Below are 21,386 nucleotides of genomic sequence, written 5' to 3' on the forward strand. Positions count from 1 at the left end.
CTGTCCCTTAATCTTGTCTGTGGCCCTCACTGGACTCTTTCTTGAGCTTGGGAGCCCAGTGCTGGACACAGTACTCCAGATATGGCCTCACTGTAGCACAGATCTTCCCATGAGGTAACCCAGTACAACAGGTGGAGTTAGGAAAGAAACCTCAGTTCACACCAGTTGAGGCTGAGCACATAATTTGCAGCCCCTCTCCTAAAGGAGCCATCTAAAATGACATTAACAATACAGAGAAAAATGGGGAGAGTAAAACAAGCTAAGCTGTATCCCTCTGCACTAGAACAAGATCTGCATCAGTGATTCCCTCCTGACTTCAATTGACCACTACCATTTTTTTCAAACGAATGTAGGAATACAGACTTATAACTACCATCCGCCCCCATCCGCTCTCTGACATTTAGTACAAGTTACATCATATAAGTTTCTAAAAGGAACACATAGATGCAGCTAGTGTAGAAGGAGCAACAGGACAGGAGACTGAGTTTTGTGGAAACTGAGCCCTACTTGAAATTTTTTTTATGAGTTACGGGTCTATATTAATGCTCCATTTGCTCTGGATCATTATGCGAAGGTCCTAAGACAGTGAAGGAATGGAGAAGTTGTAGGGAGAACACAAAAACATGGCCTGAACCCAAATACACACATTGGTGACATCTCTGGAGGTTTATGAACATATTCCAATCAATTTCACATGTCAATCAGTCTCCTAATATCATACTGACCTCTGAAGGCACATCGAATGGCTCAACTTCCACTTCAGTTGAGTTCATCTTATCTGAAGGAGAAACTGATTTTCGATCCTCTCCTGCTTTCTCAGTTTTGTCTTTTCCTTTGAGTGCTTTGAAATCTTTATCTTTAGATGGCAATTTTATATCCTTGATAAAACTTGAAAACTTTGACTCGCGAGCTCCTCCTGAAAGTATCTCCACAGCAATCTCAATGAAGAGACGTCCCCTGAAGGAGACTCCTTCTCCAAAACCTTCATTAAGCTCCTGGTGGTCATCCATGAGGCTGTGATTCCTGGGTGAGCCATAAAGATTGATCCAAGCAGGCCCAAAGGTAGGCAAAAACCCTGGAGATAAAGCACATTTTATGGTATTTCCATTAGGTGTTAACATGCTCTCCCCACTGCATGCTCCCAGAAATCTTGCATCTCACACACCAAAAGCCAGTCTTGGACCCATCTCCACACAGGTGAAGACCACTCCATACTGAGCAATGTTTTGCTGGGCAATTCCTGGGCACCAATGAGCCTCTGTCAGTATCCAAACAGGGTCTCTGCCAATATGAAGCTCTTCCTCAGAAGGTATTTGTACCACATGTGCTGGGGCATGAGGTCTACTGTACCTCTTGAAAATAAATGGTTGTTCCCACAGACTTGATGGCTGGAACATGGTAGGAGATGAACAGAGGCCTTCTCATCTTGTCCAGACTGTTCCCAGGCCTGTGCCCCTATGCACCTTATATAATTCGTCTTTTATTTTCTGAGTACGGACTCGGATCCACATTTGAATTGGCAAGTTTAAGGAGTTACTGTGTCTTTGCTGAGCTGTAATAACTAAATATGTTCTACACTTAAATCATACAGCCTAAATAAGACTATACATGTAGGCTCAAACATCAATGAAAAGGCTCCAGATAGTGAACTTAACATATGTGAGGACAAACATGCTAGTCCACAGTAGCTGAACCCTACCTAGAAATTTTGCTCTTGCCAACTAGATCAAAAACACAAGCCTACTCTGCCCATGATTCACACTCTGTACTTTGATTTCCAGACAGAAACTGGCATAAACTACAAATTTAAATCAGTCATCCCTAACAGAATAAAGCAGGCTACTGCCACAGTTACAAAGAAGGTACCAAGTTTATGTAGCAGCCCTGGATACAAAACAAGGCAGACCTCCATGCACCGAGCACAACATAACATTAGTTCAAATGAAGCAAATTTGTCTCTCAGAACAAAAAAAAAAAAAAAAAAATTGCTGTTCACATGAGCTCTGGGCATTCCTGAAATGGGATTAGCTAGTGCCCAGATCCCAAGCAAGTTGATTTTACCTTAAAGGCCTATTCTGGAACAGACATCTTCCCCTTTACCTTTGTCACCATCTTGTTCATTTGATATTTTCTTCAAGTCAATGAAGTGGGTGGCTAAGGCCACATCATTCATGCTGCCTTCATCCCAGACTTGGATTTTGACTCTTCGGCACAGTGGAGGAAACATTTCCTTGAAGATAATCTGTTCATGCCATACTGGATCTGCACAGCTCTTCTGCACTGTTGTCCGACCCTGAAATTAAAGTCCAACAAATTTAACCCCAGAGGGGTCTGACTCTGGAGCATGGCAATTAGTATAGCACAAATTGCACTTAGCAACATCTCTCTGGTCATTTTTCAGGCACAAATATCATATCTTGAAAGTACTTCAGTTTTGCTACTAGCTTGTTTATTTTCCCTTTCATATCTAATAAAAGATCAGAAGAATTCTCACCTGCACACAGCAGAGCCTGGAGTAAGATCTAATTCTTCAAAACCTTTATGCACAAAACATATCTGTGAAGCCAGATTGTGGCATTTCTGCTACAAACTGCACATCTTCAAATGGCTTCTGAAATACCTGGGTGGCAGTAATGTAGCACAGTTTGGCTCATAAAAGATGAAATTCATTACAGCTGCCAGGCTGTGTGTACCAACGGAATTTACCTTAAATGAAGCAATTTATCTAGTATAAAATATGATCAGAGTGGCTGATGTTCTGGACATATGCCTGTGTGCAAGGGACATAGAGTTATTTCTCCTAGCCTGAAGGAGTCAGCAGGACTGTACCACAGTCCATGCAGCAACAGGCAGCGTCAAGCCTTCTACTTTCATATCTGGTGAGGAGAACCAAGTCAGAAAACCCACCAGCAATTTCTCTAAACCCATATTTTACACAGAAACATGCAAAGTCATACAAGAGAGCCATTCTTATGTCTTCTTCAGCCCTCTATTAAATCTGAAGTAACTGAATGCATTTGACCGTTTTAACTCGTGCTAGTTTGAGATGTAATACCTTGCAATCTGGATTCACAACAAAATATGAAATCAGCACCCAGGGCCTCATTTTCATGCCTGAAACTGGAGTTCTGCCTAAGGCTTCCTTGCACACAGCAAGCATTGCTGGCTTAAAATTGTTTCCGGTGTGATTTTTTCCTTATTTTCACTAATAATCAAGACAAGGTCCCTGGCATAGTGTTTCATGAGTGTACCCTAGAGGAACAAGGCCTCTCGAACTCCTCTTCCAACAAAGTCAGAAGGCTCCTCTCAGCAGCTCTCGCTAGCACCATGTTTAATGTTGAAGAACCTCTGGGAGCAATGAAGCCAGGCAACACTTAGACAGAGTCTACTCAAATGCTTCTTCTGCAATCCACATAAAAGCTGCAAGAGTCATGAACTACAGTGTAGTAATTCAGAAGTCAATAGATAGCCTTAAAATCCACATTGAACCATCTTTATTGATTTCAGTCCTGCTTCCTTTTTTCACTCAAGGGAGACCAGAACATAGGAGTTACCTGATAGAATATTAGATAATTCACTGTCTTGTAACTTGATGCTTTAGTAACAAATCTACAGACTTCTTTTTCCCCTCCTGCTGCCTTATCTACTGCTGCGAGACAGATATTTGATTTGCCAGCATTAAGTGTTCTTGTATAATTTAATCACTTTGTTCTTGTATAATTTAGGAACTGAAAAAAAATCTTCCTGATTAAAGAAATATGTGCTTTACTTAACTTATGTAACTATAAGTTAAAGGACGTTGAGCTCTGGAGCGTGTCCAGAGAAGAGCAACAAAGCTGGTGAGGGGGCTGGAGAACAAGTCTTACGAGGAGCAGCTGAGGGAGCTGGGGTTGTTTAGCCTTGGAGAAGAGGAGGCTGAGGGGAGACCTTATTACTCTCTACAACTACCTGAAAGGAGGTTGTGGAGAGGAGGGAGCTGGCCTCTTCTCCCAAGTGACAGGGGACAGGACAAGAGGGAATGGCCTGAAGCTCCGTCAGGGGAGGTTCAGGTTGGATATCAGAAAAAAATTCTTCACAGTAAGAGTCATTGGGTACTGGAACAGGCTGCCCAGGGAGGTGGTCGAGTCGCCTTCCCTGGAGGTGTTTAAGGAACAGGTGGATGAAGTGCTTAGGGACATGGTTTAGGGAGTGTTAGGAACGGTTGGACTCGATGATCCAATGGGTCCTTTCCAACCTTGTGATTCTGTGATTCTGTGATAATTGCCTGTCTGTAGCACAGCTAATAGGAAAGAAAGTCTACATTTGTGATCAAGGAGATAGCAATTACCATTTGACCTGCAAACATAACCACCACATAGGGATCCACAAGGTCCTTACTGTCACCTATGAATGCTTTGGTGACATTGGCCATGATGCTAGAGTTCATCTTTGGAAGTCCTTCGGCTTTATAAATTCTTACGTAGAACCTGGCCCATGGTCTTTCAGATGGAAAGCCTTTGGGGATCAAAAGGTTCCTGAAAGAAAAGAGAAGCCATTTCCTTAAAATTGTAGACTCAGGCAATAAAGTGACATTTTTTCCAACATAATTGTCATCTCAAGTTCGCTTGCATCTTGCAAAGATACAAAAAGGTGTATGAATTCACTTCTGCATCTAACAAAAAACCATTTTCCTGTTACCATGAGAAAATGATACAGAATTACTAAGCACACTGTCTATGTGATGTAGAACCACAAAAACACAGAAAGCATAAGTTGGATGTGACCTCTGAAAGTCATCTGCTCCAATCTCCTGCTCAAAGTAGGTTCAGTTAAATCAGTTTGCTCAGAACCTTGTCCAGTAAATTCAGAATATCCACAAAGATGGAGACTCTGAATTTTTTCTGGGCCCCTGCTATGTTGGACCACCTTCATGATAAAATCTTCTATCTGTTCTGATATTCCCTTTTTCTAATCTGCATCCAAAGCCTCACATCCTTCTACTTTAATTCTCTGAAAAGAGTCTGTCTCTGCCCTCTGTATGTAAGATCCCTCTTAAACCTTTCTTCTCAAGGCTTAAGAAGCCTCTCTCTCTCTCTCTCTCTCTCTCTCTCTCTTTCTCTCTCTCTCTCTCACACACACACACACACACACACACACACCCAGTAGACCATTTGCTCCAGCCCTCCATCATTTTGGTGGGTCTCCATGGACTGGTCCAGTATGTTGGTACTGACCAGAAACATTACTTTACCACCTTGAATTTCTGTATTTTACAAGGAAAATGCTAATGCACTTGAGTTTACCTAAGGATATGGAAAATACCCATGCACATACATCTGACAGAGAGGAAGGAATAGCTTTTAATTATATTTTTAATTCTTACTTCACTGCTTCTCGGAAATATTTAACTGGTTTCAGTTCAACAAACATTCTGTTAGGGATAATCTGGCACTTAGTCAGAACATGGTCAGTTCTACCAGCTGCAGAGAAGTGACCCTAACGTGCCCTTCAATTTAGTTGAGAGGATCGTAAAGACTTTCTTTGAGTACATCAGAACAGCCTGGTGTACAATGCTGTCCTGCTATTAACCCCGAGTTAGCAAGGAATGTACAGAAAGAAGGGCAGAGAACTCTTGAAGTAGTTGAAAAGGAAGCGGTGAAAGAGAAACTATTACAGTACTTTTCAATCTGCTCCTCAGTATCAGCTGTTTTCTGTGTAGCTTGTATTGCATCACCTTTCCCAGTCACACTGATATCACACTTCAGGTATCCCTTGGCTCCTGTCCTAATGTCAGCAGGGTCTGTGAGAAGTGCCCACTTGTCACAAAACTGATGACCTGTAAGATGGACAAACTTAGGCATCCAAAATGCAAACAATGCATTAAGCAAAAAAATGCAAACATTTCTCCTCTCCCCTCCTAGAAGGGGCACTGCCAACAATATTTGTGCTTTCAGGAGAATCATGCTGAAGTACACTTGCTTACCAGGCACATCTAGAGGATCCAAAATGTTATATGACCACAAATGCAAACAAATTATTGATTTAGAACTCATCAGGAACAGGCTCATTTTCATCAATGGTTACTGAGATCGGTGAGTAAAGACCCATGGAAGGTTGGGTGAAATTTGAGCAGCTGAATTTTATGAGGTAAGCACAACTCTTTGATGAGAGGTAAGCACAACTCTTTGATAAGAAATGTCTGAAGATCTCAGAACTCTCTGGCAGCAAAACCTTTGCTGGGAGCTGTGGTCAGGTGTAACACTGACAGCCAGCTGAGAAAGCAAGGATGGAGCATGGATAGTCATGAAAGGAATGAGAAGTCAGAAACAGGTTCAGCTCCTTCTTTCCAGTGGGAAAGCAGACAAGTCATGCACAGTCCTTGAGGCAGCCCTTCTTGAGCAGTCCTCCTCAAACAAGATCCTAAAATCTTACATTAACTCCTTGCACACCACCTTTGGTGTGTAAAGGGGTGGGAAGGAGAGACCAGAATGTACCAGGGATATGAGTTTGAGCTCGGTTCTCAGACACCACCATCCTGTAAAAGTATGCGCAGGAAATACAGGGGATTCAGAGACGAACACAGTCTTTGAGTATGGATATGGATTCTTCACTTCAGTCAGGCCATTTCTCTCTACGGACTGAAGAAAGGGTGGCCTCAATGACTCTACAATTTTGTCATAACTGGGTGACATCTATAGTAAGCTGCCTAAATATGTACATTCCCAAAGACTGAGAAAAGACCATGTCCTTTAGTAACTATGGAAGAGAGAAAGATACATGCTCTGTGGATGGTTGTAAAAACAGGGCAAAAATAAGGATAGGTGGTATTTTCTTAGATTCAGATTTCAGAAAGCAATGGACAGCTCTGAAGATGGCAGGTCAGGTGGGCCAATGGTCACCACTTTGTCATCTCTTTCTTGTCTGTCCCTTTATGGTCTGCTCCTCTTCTCAACTTGTGCTCTTCTCACTGATCCTTCCACACTCCATCCTGCTTTTCCTCCACCCACCCCTTCTACCCTAACACATGTGGCAGAGATTTGAATAGAATCATAAGACTATAGAACAGTTTGAGTTGGAAGGGACCTCTAAATGTCAACTAGGCTACCCTTTCCTGCAAAGAGCAGGGACAACTTCAACTAGATCAGGCTGCTCAGAGTCCCATCCAGCCTGACCTTGAATGTTTCCAGGGGTGGATGCTCTGCAATGAACAAGTGGAGTTGGGTTTCGTAGAGTGTTCATCTGCCCGCTCCGATCCCCTAAAGAAAAGCCATCCTTATAAGTGCTTCCTACCAATGGGCAGATTGTCAAGGTGCCTTCAGTGCTGAACTTTATTAAAAAATTTGGCTGGTGCTCTGATATCCAAACAGGAAAATAACTCTTCCAAAGACCTTGTTAAGTTTATCCCTTGGCATAAACCACAACAATCTAAGTGAAAAAGCAGCACACCTCCCTCTCCTCTCCTTCCCTGCTTCATGTCTCATCTCACAGACAAAAAGGGCAGAAAATGCACCACTTACCTGGCTGACCATACACTGTCCCCAGATCTACTTTAAAGGAACCTATCAGCACACTGCCAATCAGTTTATTGTGCATAACCTGTTAGAAAAATGTAAGTTAAAGAATGTCACTATCTCTATTCCCTGTCAGGATGAAATAAGAGCAATCCAAACAAAGATCGAACTTGGTTCAGAGGGAATAAGTAGTAACATCCAGTACCACCCAAAACTCAGGGTACATAGCTGCAGATACAGCAAGCATTTGAAATCTGTTCTTCATCCAATCTTGTGCCAATTTAGAAACCACTAACCTTGCATCCAAGTGGAATCACCCAAGTTCATCCCAAGTACCAGGATTAAATAAAGCAGGAATTGGATAGATGTGTCTTCAGAGCATATGTAGTTGTATTACTTATCTTGGAAGTTTTAAATAAATCATAATGAATATAAACACGTGAGGCATAACTAGTTTCACACTAAGCTGCAAAAATAATAACACTTTCTGTGCAATAGCTGAATTGCCATAAGAACTGAGTACACCCAGAGGAGAAATAATTAAAGCATTAAATTGCAACATTTCAATGTGCACATAAACCAAGAGGCTCGACTCTCATTTACCGCCCACAATATTAATAAAATCAGAGAAGTGAGGTAAATGTAAGTAAGATGTTTAGCAGGTCCCATTTAGCCTATCTCCTTATGCTTCCTGACAAGTAATTAATTTAATTTAATTTAAACTGATTTTATTTAAATAATACATTTTTGGGTCATAATTCCTGAATCCATGTACCTCTGTGTCTGGATTTCAAACACAGGCAAATGCTTCACTTTTCAGACAGGGCAGACGTTAGCAACATAGTCTAACATAAGGAAAGACTGGCTCTACAACTGCATTTTTCAAAAAATGTATTTCTCACCTGGTTTCAGAATAGCTCAAAAAGTTGAAACCCACACCTTGGTTGTGGAAAAGTTTCTGAAAAGAGGCTGAATTTTCTGGAAGACCTTGCCCAAACTGCAAAGTAAAACTAAGCCTCTGGAATTCAAGGCCACAGAAGCTACATCTAAATGTTGCAGCTAAACAACCAAGCCTCTGTGATCGCTTTAGGAATCTGGAAGACACCATACCCTGGGTTTGGACCTACACATCCTAGACAGGGGTAAAAGGCTTCTGTGATTTTGCATTGGATCTGTTCTGTGACTTCTTTTTATGCATCTTTCTTTAAGACCAGGAGAAACATATTCCAGAGTAAAGATCACTGACACCTTCATTAAGATCTACCGAAGAATTCAGGAAATTGCTTGTTGCAACATGGAAATTGGGTTGGAACTAAATAATCTTTAAGGTCCCTTCCAACGCAAACCATTCTGTGATTCTATGAAGATAATGCCCATCCTCACTAAAGGCCTGGGGCCACTGTGCCCCTGTGATTTAGGAATCACTCAGTCGTCCATAGTAATTCCTCACTTCAACATGGAAGGAGTTTCTAGGGATGAAAAATCAAGAGTGGACAAAGGAGTAGTTTTATTTTACTCTACTATTAAAGCTTATGGATTAAGCAGCCTTAATGTGGGAGAGGAGACAGCGTGAACCCAATGTTCCATGCACTGCTGCTGCTTTTACTCAAGCCCTGATGCTGCAAGGTCCAATTGTAGCACTAGACCCTTTCTTCTATGAGGCTGGACTAGCGTACATGGGGGTGTTGATGAATCCATGAGAACTGGTGGGTTTCTTCTTGAAGCCAGGAAAAATTACAGCTTTAGAGAAACTATATGGAAATAGGAGCTTTGCCCAAATCAACTGATCCAACATGGGGTGGATTGAAGGAGGAAGAAGGCTGTAGCCTTTCTGTAGCCAAAAGAAAAAAAAAAGTAAGAGTTTCTTTAAGATCCAGAAACAAGAGGAGGTATGTGTGTTGAGTCCGAAGTGTCTCATTGTTCTTTGTGTTTTCTCTCCATGGCACATCAGCACGTTCAGAGAGCATTAGATGTGTAAACCTCACTTCTCCATCCTTGAGGACATTTGCTGTGTTAACTGTGAAGCCCTTGGGTAAACATACCCTGTTCTCACTAAAATTACAGGGGTTTCCACTCCCTGTAGTACACATGGTGCTATTAACTGGTGAGGAAATAACCCACTGCTTCTGTTAAATGCTCTGCATGTTTCCCGGTACTTTTGGTCAAGCATATTTTTTCTAATGTAACATAGCAGATGAGCATGAAGCTTATAGAAAATACTTTGTCTTCTCTGAGAGGGTGTATACTATCTACATAATACCATTAAAGGTTTCTGTCTTTCCACACTTGATTAATTCTATATATGACTGAATAAATTTCTTCAGATTTTCTGAATGAGGACAAGAATGAATAGTGTTAAGCTGGGCAATATTTGAGTACTGAAGATATAGGTTTAGCATGAAAGCATCAATCCACTGGAAGATATTAATGAAGAAAAAAAATCTATTTTTACAGGTGCCGAGAAATCGTAAATCTCATTTCCCCCTCAAATGCAAGGTTTGAATACAGCTAGACAAACTGCTGAACTGATAGACAATGGCACTGATCTTTTTTGTCTTCCTTGAGCTTCTATATGCAGATGAGGGTTTTTTTCACAGATTAAGCAATTTCAGGGCATGAATGATTGCTGGTAATGGGGGCTGCCAATCTTTCTTTCTCTTTAAGTGAGATTCATGCTAAGCAAGTGCTATGAAACTTCCCATTCCCCAGTGTTTCCTTCACTCACAGCACTCCTATTCTTCTATTTGTTTCTGTTTCCCCGATGTATTACGTTTTCTAAAACTATATTCCAAGGTAATGACCCTCTGTTTTCAGTATCATACAAGAGCAATGCACTGGGTCTGTCTGGCTTTTTTTTTGCTTATTGGTTTTGGGGTTTTTTTTAAGTCTTTTTTTATCTAGAAGACCTTTAACTTCTTAGTGTTGCACCTTTAGCAACTGTCAAATAAGTTTACTCATCCTGACGAAACTATGCAGATTTACGATAGGTAATGGTGACACACTCCCCCAACACACTCAGAAAGCTGGCACGCTACTCTCCACTGCTGGATATTTAGAATCCTTATCAAATGAAAGAGATATTGGAAAGACTGATCATATCTTGGAGAAAAATAACTATACATCCCCAAGCAGCAGTAACTTAGAAGAGTTGATGCCTCAGTGCTACGCTGATACTAACTATGGCAGAAGCATATAGGGGTCATACACTATGATATAATGCACAACAGTGAGTTGATAACTACTTCCATGCAAAAGATGGCCTGTACTAAACTCTGTACTCAGGGATAAGTGGAGGTCAGGTCTGCAGACACCCTGTGTACGTATGAATTTCACTTATTTCAGCTGTGCACATGACATGCTGGATTTGAACTGGAGTTTAGAATACAGACTGTCAATTTACTACCAGCACCGTAAACCTAGTTGTCCAGCTGGCCAGGTGTAAATGAACATTTCTTATGTACTAGCTGGGAAAAAACACTTCATTAGCAGCTGAGCAAAGTAGGAGCACAGTGAACATCTCTCTAAGAAGTGTTGCACAGATGTTTCCTATAACTTCTGACCACTGCCTGATTCTGTCAAGTACAACCAGCACAAACGCCTTCCTAGAGTACTTTTTGAAATGGACAAAGTACTTCAGGGAAAAAGAGCCTTTCCCAGGGCAGCAAATAACTGCTCATTTATCTGGCCAAGTGATGGTACATTTGGCAGTAGAAACGCTAAAAAACAGCTCATGAAGAGCACAACTTATGATATTTCTTAGTAATTCCTATACAGCACTGTCCAGAGTTTCATGAGATCTTTCTTAATCCTTTGGCAGCGTTGTTATATGTGGTGATGAGGCTCAGGTGAGATAATTATCATGGCTCTATAGACTTGGCCTTCCAAACTGTAAATCATTATCTAATGCCTCAACTCCAAGAGCGTGTATTACTTCCACTAGATCTGTTCTGAGATGTCATATAGCTTCACCAGGACTTGGAAGCAGCACTGAACACCTGGAGCCCACTCCCATGCTAAAAACAACCAGGCACTGATACTCCCAGACAGCCCGAGAGCCACTGCTGAGGATAAGGTACCTGAATAGTTTAGTTAGAAACAATTGTATCTGAGGAACTGAGATAATCCAGAAATTTCAACTCAGTCACTTGAAATAATTGGCAGCTTGAAAATTAAAGGGATGAAGACAATACTGACAAGAGTTAACTAAGCTGAATTTTCTCATTCTACCTTGCATATCGCCAAGCTATGAGTATTCCTGAAAATGCACACTTAATCTTCCTTTAGGATTATGTTCCTTAAAATCCTTGCCAGCTGCCTTTTCATCTTTTCCTCTCCTCTATCCTTTCTCTTTCCTATAATTCATGCTGATTTATAGCACCCTTGGTACTTAAAATTATTTTTAATTACATTAAGAAGAATTGTTTAGAGCCGTAGTGACACAAGTAACAATCATCTTTACTTACTGCACTAAGCTTTCCTGGGTACTTACAGAGATGTTGATTATTTTGTCAAACAGGAACACCTGCGGTCCGATGAAATCAAACACAAAGTACTGTGGGAAAAAAAGGGACAGGAGATCAGAATCATCTTTGTGCCAGTAGCCAGTGCTGTCAGCAGCATGGTTTAGCTTTTTGTGTTACCACATAGGTCCCTGGTGAGACAGTGGGGGTACTGGGGAGGCGGCAGTGGGACACAAAAACCCCACTTTCCTGGTTCACATCTGCCATGGCACAGACCTGTTTTATACTCCTCTCCTTGCATGGCTGCACAGCACTGCCCTTCACTAATGCCCGTGGCCCTCACTCCACATCAGAGGGTATTGTCAAAAGGCACGGGATGCACAAGGAAACCCAAAGGACCGGTTAGTTTGGGGAGTGGTTTTGGTCTGGAACAAACACAGGTCAAGGAAAGGCTGAAACAGTGAAATGTTAGAAAGAAGAGGTTGGAGGGCAGATTAGACAAAGGTCCCAAATGAATCATCTAAAAAAATGCAGAGGCACTGGTAGTAGGGCAGGATGGGGGGGGGGGGGGGGGGGGGGGGGCAGGGAACATGATGGGCAGAGCTTGAGATGAGAAAGAGCAAATACAGCTAAATCCACAGGAGCCATTGCTGGTGATTAGACAAGTCTGAAACTCAAACAGCTCCTGAATATACCTCCCGGTCAGGCATGCAGGTGCTACAAATGTAGTTCATTCCTATTTAAGCTACCAAGTGGTGGAGGCTACTCAGAGCCACTGAAGAAAGTGCCTTCCTCAAGAGAAAGCACCTACCTCATTGTAGAAAGGGGCATTTGTGCCTTCCTTGACTGTTGTTTGCTTCTTCTCATCTCCTATCTCAATGATCACCACGGGGTCAATGTTCTCACCAACCAGCTGCCTGGCCTCGATGATGGTGATGGCAATCTGTGGGACACAAGGACACCACATACAGTCCTGTGCCCAGGTCCAGCCTGCCTGGGGATTTTCACAGGCACATATGGCCATAACTCCCTGCTTACCTGGTAGTTCTGAGATTTCATCTCCTCTTCATGAATTCTAGTCACCAGCTTTGCCCTATTTAAATGACAGAGCAGGTCATTAGGCATCTCTAAGCAAGAGCTAGTACTTGGACACGTGTTGGAAAAGCTTCTTGTCACTAAGCAAGCATTGTTTACTACATAAGATCTTGGCTATAGAGATTGCTGTCTCCTTTGGCTCATTTTCATTAGCAGCGCAGTTGAGGCACTCTCAGCATCAATTTCAATCTCTCTCTGCACTCAATAGGATCTGGTGACAATCTGTCTTGAGCTGATAATATTCTGCTGAAAAGTACATCCCATTCCATCATGTGGGAGAGCAGGAGTGAAGGGATCACCATTGTCAGCAAAGGGGTATTCTGTCAGCAGATGTATTGTCCTAGGACAATGCCATTCCTGAGAAGGATGGAAAAAGTGTTTCTGGGGGATATTAGGCAGGGTATGCCAAGGGGTACCTTTTCCTCTTTGGGCTTAAGGATCCAAAAACATTGGACAGTGCATCATTGTTCATTAGGTCTCCCTCTCCCTCTTCTTGTCTTCCAAGAGTGTCATGGTGGAGATTTGCACTTTCATCATGATCACCTGATGAAGCAAATAATCAAGAAGGTAAAACCCACCTCTGGATTCTACTAGCAAAAAGCTAACTTGGAGCAGAGCAGTGAATACATCAGCATGGACTGAATATTTTATTTATCTGGGTATCACAAATAGAAATATAGTAGTGGTTTGTATTGAGCAGCATCAATTACAGCAGCAGCTCCCCTCTGGTGCAAAATCATATACGCTACAAATTGTGGCTGTAGTGCATCTCTTGTCTCTTTGCAGAGGTATGGTTGTTTGAATGGTGTTTAGAAACTGGTAATGGTAGAAAAAGACCATCTACTGTACCGGAAAACTCACTTGGATAGCTCTTATCAAGTCTCATTATTCCTTTTTCAGCTGGCTTCCACCAGCCTCTGCTCCAAGGCAAACCATTAGACAGGTACAGAAAGACACAGATTTTTCTTGTGTTGCAAGGCAGCCAGGCATGAGTCAGTTCCATGAAGGTGTCTCCACTAGCATTCTCATCTTACGGCTTCATTTTCCTGAGATCTTAATATCTGAAGGACTGTCCTTTTTTCCTCTTAACTACCATATATACGTTGTTCATAACTGACCAATAGGAATTATTCCCCAGCAAAATTAAAATGATTCGGTAAATGATGTTCCCCCACTGCACACATCCCAGATAGATCTCGTAAGCCCAAATCACAATCAAGAGAGAACTAGTAATTGCTGCATCTTTGCTAGTTCAGCCTCTTCAGCAACAAAGACAATATTGAAATAGATGCAGATGCAGCATAAGGACCCCGACCTATCCGATGATTCAAACACACTCATTTGAAAGAGAGATTTGAATGCTCACATGGAAGACTGAATAAAGCTACAGTACAGTGTATCTTGTAGAGCATGGTGTATTTCATGGAGCATAAGATACATATATTCCAGCATGGCTGCAATTAATAAAAAGTTTAATAGTCTTTAGTTTTCTCTGCTCCAAAAGCCTGAACACCTTGCTGTAAGGACCAGAGCAGAATCTTTTTAAAAGTTATGGCCTTTAGGTGAATAATGCTTATAGAATCATAGAATCACAGAATGACAAGGTTGGAAGGGACCCACTGGGTCATCGTGTCCAACCATTCCTAACACTCCCTAAACCAAACCCCTCAGGACCTTGTCCACCCATCCCTTAAACGCCTCCAGGGAAGGTGACTCAACAACCTCCCTGGGCAGCCTGTTCCAGTGCCCAATGACCCTTTCCGTGAAAAATTGTTTCCTGATGTCAAGCCTGAACCTCCCCTGGCAGAGCTTGAGGTAATTCCCCCTTGTCCTTTCCCCTGTCACTTGGGAGAAAAGGCCAGCTCACTCCTCTCCACAATCTCCTTTCAGGTAGCTGTAGAGGGCAATAAGGTCTCCCCTCAGCCTCTTGCAGGCTAAACAACCCCAGCTCTCTCAGCTGCTCCTCATAAGACTTGTTCTCCAGCCCCCTCACCAGCTTTGTTGCTCTTCTCTGGACACTCTCCAGAGCCTCAACATCCTTCTTGTGGTGAGGGGCCAGAACTGAACACAGTACTCAAGGTGCGGTCTCACCAATGCTGAGTACAAAGGGAGAATAACCTCCCTGGACCTGCTGGTCATGCCGTTTCTGATACAAGCCAAGATGGCCACCTGGGCACACTGCTGGCTCACGTTCAGTTGGCTGTCAACCAACACTCCCAGGTCCTTCTCCTCTAGGCAGCTTTCTAGCCAGACTTCTCCTAGTCTGTAACACTGCATAGGGTTGTTGTGCCGCAAGTGCAGGACCCGGCATTCGGCCTTCTTAAACCTCATGCCACTGCTTTCAGCCCAGCAGTCCAGCCTGTTCAGGTCCCTTTGCAGAGCCTCCCTATCCTCCAGCAGATCCACTCTTTCACCCAGCTTAGTGTCATCTGCAAACTTGCTAAGGGTGCACTCAATGCCTTCATGCAGGTCATTGATAAAGACATTGAACAGAGCTGGACCCAGTACCGAGCCCTGAGGAACCCCACTTGTAACTGGCCTCCAGCTGGAGTTAACTCCATTTACCACCACTCTCTGGGCCTGACCATCCAACCAGTTTATAACCCAGGAGAGTGTGCGCCTGTCCAGGCCAGAGGCAGACAGTTTCTGAAGCAGAGTGCTGTAAGAAACTGTGTCAAAGGCTTTACTGAAGTCCAAGAAGACTGCATCCACAGCCTTTCCCCCATCCAGTCTTTGAGTCACTTTGTCATAGAAGGTGATCAGGTTAGTCACTTATGACACAAAATACATATTCCTGTTTCTGCCCAACAGTAAGTCAAGACACACATGGCTGGTTCATTACAACACTGTAATTCAATGACTGCAGTAAGCACATAGTAGTCCATGTTTTAAAAATTCCATACATTTCAGGCATGAGACTGCAAAATAAAACTACAGAGACTTTGTTGTGGTTGAACTAGAGGTTTTAGTGAATGGGAGGATTGTGGCCACAGAAGAAAACTTGCAGTGGTAGGGTGTACAGGGAAACATCCTTAGCTTGGAAACCAGTGGTGTGTTAAAGGAAACAAATAGGAGGCTCTGCATGACTTATGGATGTACCCACATCTGTAAAAAAATCTAAAAATTCTAAAAAATAATTAAGAGAAATAAAAAATAAAATAAAATAAAAGAACTGTTATACATTTAAGAGGAGACTTGCTGCTAAGTAAAACTTCTAGCTTTAACGAGCCAGCCTATCCAGCCATCAAAGACTATCCAGGTTGTATTCTTATGATTTCTGGAAGAAGATCTTCTAGAGGATCTTGTATATCTTCTGGAGCAATCACACACCTATAATATCTCTATGGTAGAAAAAAACTTTCAAAGATGTGCCACCTCTCTATGGTAAGAGTCAAGCTGACATTTTTTGGTTTAATTTACCAGACACAGCAATCTGAACTCACAGACTCTGAAGATGGACTTAATGAAACAATTGATGCAAAAACAATGAGGTCTCTGTTTACTTGAGAGTGATAAGGAGTTTACTGCCCATTTTATCAACACTAAGCCCTAACACACAATTCAAATGAGTTCGCATGAAATTACATACAATATAATCCACCACTTGCTCTTCCTAGTTATAATATTGATTTACAGGGCCTTACACAGTGCATCTTTGTTTGCAATAGTCAACCCTTTCTCGCCTTTCTTCTTCTTCTTCAGTTTCATGCCAGCAAACAGTTTCTTTCTGAAAAAAAAATAAAGAAAAGCAATCAGTGCACTATCTTCAAGCCCTTTTCTGTGGTGGACTCTAATTTAACTCGATGAGCTGTAAGATGTAGTTTTGATTTCCAAGCAAGATCATTGTATTCTGATTTGGCTTTTACTGGAAGCAAACAAGAGAAAGCTCTGGTTTTATGCTTCATCTAATTTTGTTTATTTTAAAAAATCAGCTGTGTACAGGCAAACATACTTAGAGAAGAATGAAGAGCTTTTTTCACACCAAGACAGTGAAAGGCAAAGAAAGACAATCCAATCTTCCAATCTACTGATTTACATGTGATCCTTATGCCTGTGACAACACTAAACTTAAAAGCTAATCACAAATTACAGGTTCTATATCAAAAGGAGTTTTTCAGTGAATTGAGACAAATGTGGAAGCATTTGTGTAAACTTCCTTGGTGTGGACACCCCCTGTATCACTGGCAAATATACCACAATGGCTTTTGCCTTTTATTTAGTCAGTTCTCACTCCCATCCAGCAAAAAAAAAAAATATGAACAAGACTAGACAAGGTTTTCTCCTCAAGCTGTGTTACAGAGATACTTCAGCCCAGCATCAACTCCAGCTACCATTTCATGGGGGTTTTCTGCCTCCCCCTTCTTCCTATATTGGATTAGGGAATTGATCTAGCTTAAAACTAACTAACCTAGTTAAAGTTCAGTGAGGTCATTCCTCAGATCAAGCCTGGCTAAATTGGCTCCTTAGCCCCGTTAGGGCTTCCTTATTCCTTGCTTTCATGTCAGTCCTAGCCATCACAGATAAAGCACGTCAAAACATCGAGCAAGGACCCACGGTGCGGTCCAGATTCTTGGGAAACTGATCGCAAAAGTTCCCATGGCCCTGAGGCAACAGTCAACACAGCTGGCAAGCTAATATACAGCTCCTCTCCCAACAACTGTGCAGGCCTAGGCTGGCTGTTCAGAGCCTATGCTCATTGACATTTGCCTATTTTACTCTTCTGTTGGTCCTTCAGCTCTTCAGTGAGTAGAGAGTACAAAGAGAAAGAGTAGTCATGTTCCGTAGAGTTGGTTTTAAAGAGGGAGGGTGAAAGGAAATATCTTCACTAATGTCCTACAATATTTTCCTCTCAACGAAGAGTCTCCTTTTTCCCTCCATAGCCACCAGAACCTCCTTCTTTATTGTTAGTGAACTTCATCCTGTTTGCCCTGTGTTGAGGTCTGGGAGCACCGGTTCTGGAATAGGACACTGATGCTGTTCTGGTATTTTGCAAGCACAGAACAGTGTATGACTACAAGGCTAATAACATGAAGAGTCTCAAATTCACTTCTGACCAACTACTCCAACTTCATACTCTAGAGCTGAGGCAGAAGCTGATACTGCAGAGAGGAAAGCCATGGGAGATGGGACTTGTCCCCCTTAACTCTAAGCGGGGCTCAGCATGGCATCCTATTTTCAGCAGTGTGGAACAGAAATCCCATATACTGAGTTAAAACTGTGCAAAAAGCCTCTTTCAGCGCAAGGTTTTTGAGAAGGTAGTGGAAACAACTGGCTTCCACCTGTCTTGCAATTGCCTTACTGAGAGATTGAAACAGGGAATTTAACAGAACTATCTTTACACTTTGGGAAAGGACTGGCTGGTTTTTGCTTATCTTCATGTTTTCCTTATATTTTCTTCTTTTTACAAAGTGTGTGTTTTTAAGCCATGTCATTCGAAAAGGGGTTAGAGAATGGAAATCAAATCTCTGAGCACTGGAGTGTGCCGTTTAATTTTTCCTGGTTTCTAGAGGCTTGAACTAGTGTTTAATAACAACCCTTAGAGTCAGCACATGTCTTTTCTTGCTGTCAATCAAGATCTGGTGAAACAGTCACAATAACACAGGAAACACACAGAGAAGTTCTTCCTTAATGGTAAGCTGGAGAGTGCTTCAAATAAGAGTGAGTGATAATAGACACTTGGCTTTGACTGCCTGAACTAAAACAAAAAAGAAAAATTGGGGAAAGAAATCAGAAGAAACAATCAGAGATTGAGAGGTGTTTTTTCATTAAATAAAAGACCGTGGACTTGTCATTTTGAATGAATCAGACCAATCTGACATACTCAGAAATCCAAAGTCATTGCAAACAATTCACTTGGCTTTTTTCAATGGTGAAAATGTAAATCCCATTGCTGCAGAATTTATCTCTTTGTTCAGATCTCATACTCTGTAGTTGTGAAATATCTAGTTCTGTTTGCAGGCGATTTGGTCCTTTTCAAATTGAAATGTCAAGAAAAACATTCCAGCATATGTGAAACATTTCATTTTGAAATGTTGAAATTACATGGTTTTATAGTTTGAAAATATATTTCTTTACACCTCATTTTGAGAGCTGAAACATTCACTAAATCCCCCACAGATTTGTGAGCAATTACAGATTTCAGTCACCTAGAACTTCACTTGTATTAGTATATTGCTCTGTACTATTTTCCCAATTACTGTTCACATTGGTTCAGGAGGAACTCTCAGTGGGCTTGATTTCCTAATACAGTTTTCCCAAGGAAACAAATGTGCCCCATATTTCAGACAGAGAAATAACTTATGCTGCTCAAGAATGTCATGCTATTAACTCTAATGACAAACAAACCAGGTGGTGGGAGAGGAAACACAAAGGATTTAGTATAATGGCAACATTTTTCCAGTTCTCTGTTGGCCACAATCATGCAGTGATAAATATTCAGTATGTGTTTTTGCCTCGTATAATCAGAGGACTTGTTTGCCTATATCTCTGTAGGAATAAAAGCTTCCCTCAGGAAGCGCACAGCCCTCCTAGCCCCATCAAACAGGCACCTGTAAGCTGAGCAAACCTGATAGCAATCAGTGCTCAAACATTCAAAATCATCTGCAAACTTGAGGTACATTTAGCTAGGGAGAAAAAGTTACGGCAAATGGGAAAGGGAAGCTGATAACATTTAAAAGTTGTATTCAGAGCAAGCAAATTAAGTTTACTGGTCAGGCCCAAGAGGAATCTCAGTAATGCTGGGCACAATCACAGAAAATGCATAACTTCCATGTGCCAAACAATGCCAAAATCTGGTCAGTATGACCAGAAATATAGTACCAAGATAAAAAATGGCTCAAGTAGAGCAGGAGTCAGAGGGCAGCTGGAGGCAATAGCAATTAATAAAACTTGCTATGGAAACCGGGACACCTTCTGTGATTTTATTTTTGCATAATACCAAAGTTCTTTAAAGACAGAATGACAGAAGGTGACATGGAGTAAAAGAAAGAGAAATAGCCAAGCTGGAGATAAGTCCATAGGTGCCAACAGCAAGATTTATATTTGAAGTAAACCAGATTTCAGTCTCAGTTTTTTAGTCTGCCAGAAGTTCAAGCACAGAGAGGCATTAGGCTGCACCTGAGCTTTCCTGCTCTCCCAGCCCCACTGGTTTCCTCAGCCAAAGGCGGCTGTAGCCATGCAGAGAAATGTCCCTCAAAAGCACCAGAGAGGCAGCAAGCACAAGCCGCTTGCAAGACTCAGCTATGGGAAACAAGAAGAGCGCGGGGCTGTTTTCCATGATGGCAGGGCAGTGTTCATTATACGTGGGATATGGTAGAGAGAATCTTCTCTTTAAAGGTCTATGCTAAGTGAAGGAAGTGTTCAGGGAATTGAAGGTATCAATCCCTCACAACAGAGAGGCTCCATCGCTTCGGTAAGTAAACTGCTCGTCATCCAGCAACAGTGTATGTGCCCCAAATATTGTGCACAGGGGTAACACCCACGATGCTTAATAAAATCATTTAGGCTTCTAAAGAGTGTTCTGTGGCTGCTCTTGTTGGTGATAGAAAGCTTGTTCTCTTTGAAAGGAAAAAAAAAAGTAAGTTTTCTTCACATTTCCGCAAAGAATGTTTCTTTTCACTGCAGCTTTGAGACATAAATTCAGCTGCCAAAACTGGAAAACTACTCCTTCCTCTCTCCCCAGACTTGTGAAAATATTCACAGGAAAACATTGCCAAGAAAATAAACTTTCCGGCTTCCATGCAGTTTTACTAGATTTGATTTTACCCCCAGTTACTCACATCTGTCTGTTATCCCCAAGCCAGGCCTTAAACTGCGTGTGCCACCTCCAGAAGGACCCCAAAGATATCTTAAGGAAGTGTCTCCCATGTTCTCCCCAGGACCTCCTGGCTGTCAGCAAGGCACAAACATTGCACTGCAAGAACCTGGGAAATCAAAAGAGTCTTGGGGTGCAGAAAAAGTCTTTTATCCCTCTTGGACCCATGGTGAGGTTGAAGGTTGTCAGTATTGTGCTACTGACAAATGTCACTGAAGATTTTGCCCCCATATGCTAAAAGTTGCACAAACACAGATGAGAATCTTGTTCCTTCGTGGATCCAACAAACAAAGGTAAGATACAATGAAACAAATTCACGTCCAAAGAGAAGGTGGAGGAAAAATTCCTATAGGCTACTGAGATGATTACCTTGGAGGTTTCCCACTGTAAATGCCCCTATTAGAAGCAACTAAAAATCAATTGCTTAGTTCAAAGAGGACTGACTCCATGGGGACTGGAAAAAGAACTGGGACTAAGGACAACCTTTTCTCTTATACATAGGTACGGTGACAATATGGGTTCTAGTTT

The 21,386-nt window shown here is 42.0% G+C and overlaps 1 protein-coding gene across 2 annotated transcripts in view; it reads right to left on the reverse strand.

Moving 5' to 3' along the window:
• FER1L6 (fer-1 like family member 6) overlaps positions 1-21,386 on the reverse strand; it is an 89,384-nt gene that overhangs the window by 49,845 nt on the left and 18,153 nt on the right. For both annotated transcript variants that reach the window (XM_054060680.1, XM_054060681.1), the window contains exons 2-11: positions 16,690-16,772; positions 13,462-13,588; positions 12,989-13,043; positions 12,762-12,893; positions 11,980-12,042; positions 7,497-7,575; positions 5,659-5,815; positions 4,328-4,514; positions 2,101-2,293; positions 726-1,075 (exon numbers count right to left, since the gene is read on the reverse strand). In XM_054060680.1, the coding sequence (XP_053916655.1) occupies positions 726-1,075; positions 2,101-2,293; positions 4,328-4,514; positions 5,659-5,815; positions 7,497-7,575; positions 11,980-12,042; positions 12,762-12,893; positions 12,989-13,043; positions 13,462-13,588; positions 16,690-16,772 (1,426 nt within the window). The remainder of the gene's footprint in view (positions 1-725; positions 1,076-2,100; positions 2,294-4,327; positions 4,515-5,658; positions 5,816-7,496; positions 7,576-11,979; positions 12,043-12,761; positions 12,894-12,988; positions 13,044-13,461; positions 13,589-16,689; positions 16,773-21,386) is intronic.

This window comes from Cuculus canorus, chromosome 2, assembly GCF_017976375.1.
Source record: "Cuculus canorus isolate bCucCan1 chromosome 2, bCucCan1.pri, whole genome shotgun sequence".
NCBI classification, from domain to species: domain Eukaryota; kingdom Metazoa; phylum Chordata; class Aves; order Cuculiformes; family Cuculidae; genus Cuculus; species Cuculus canorus.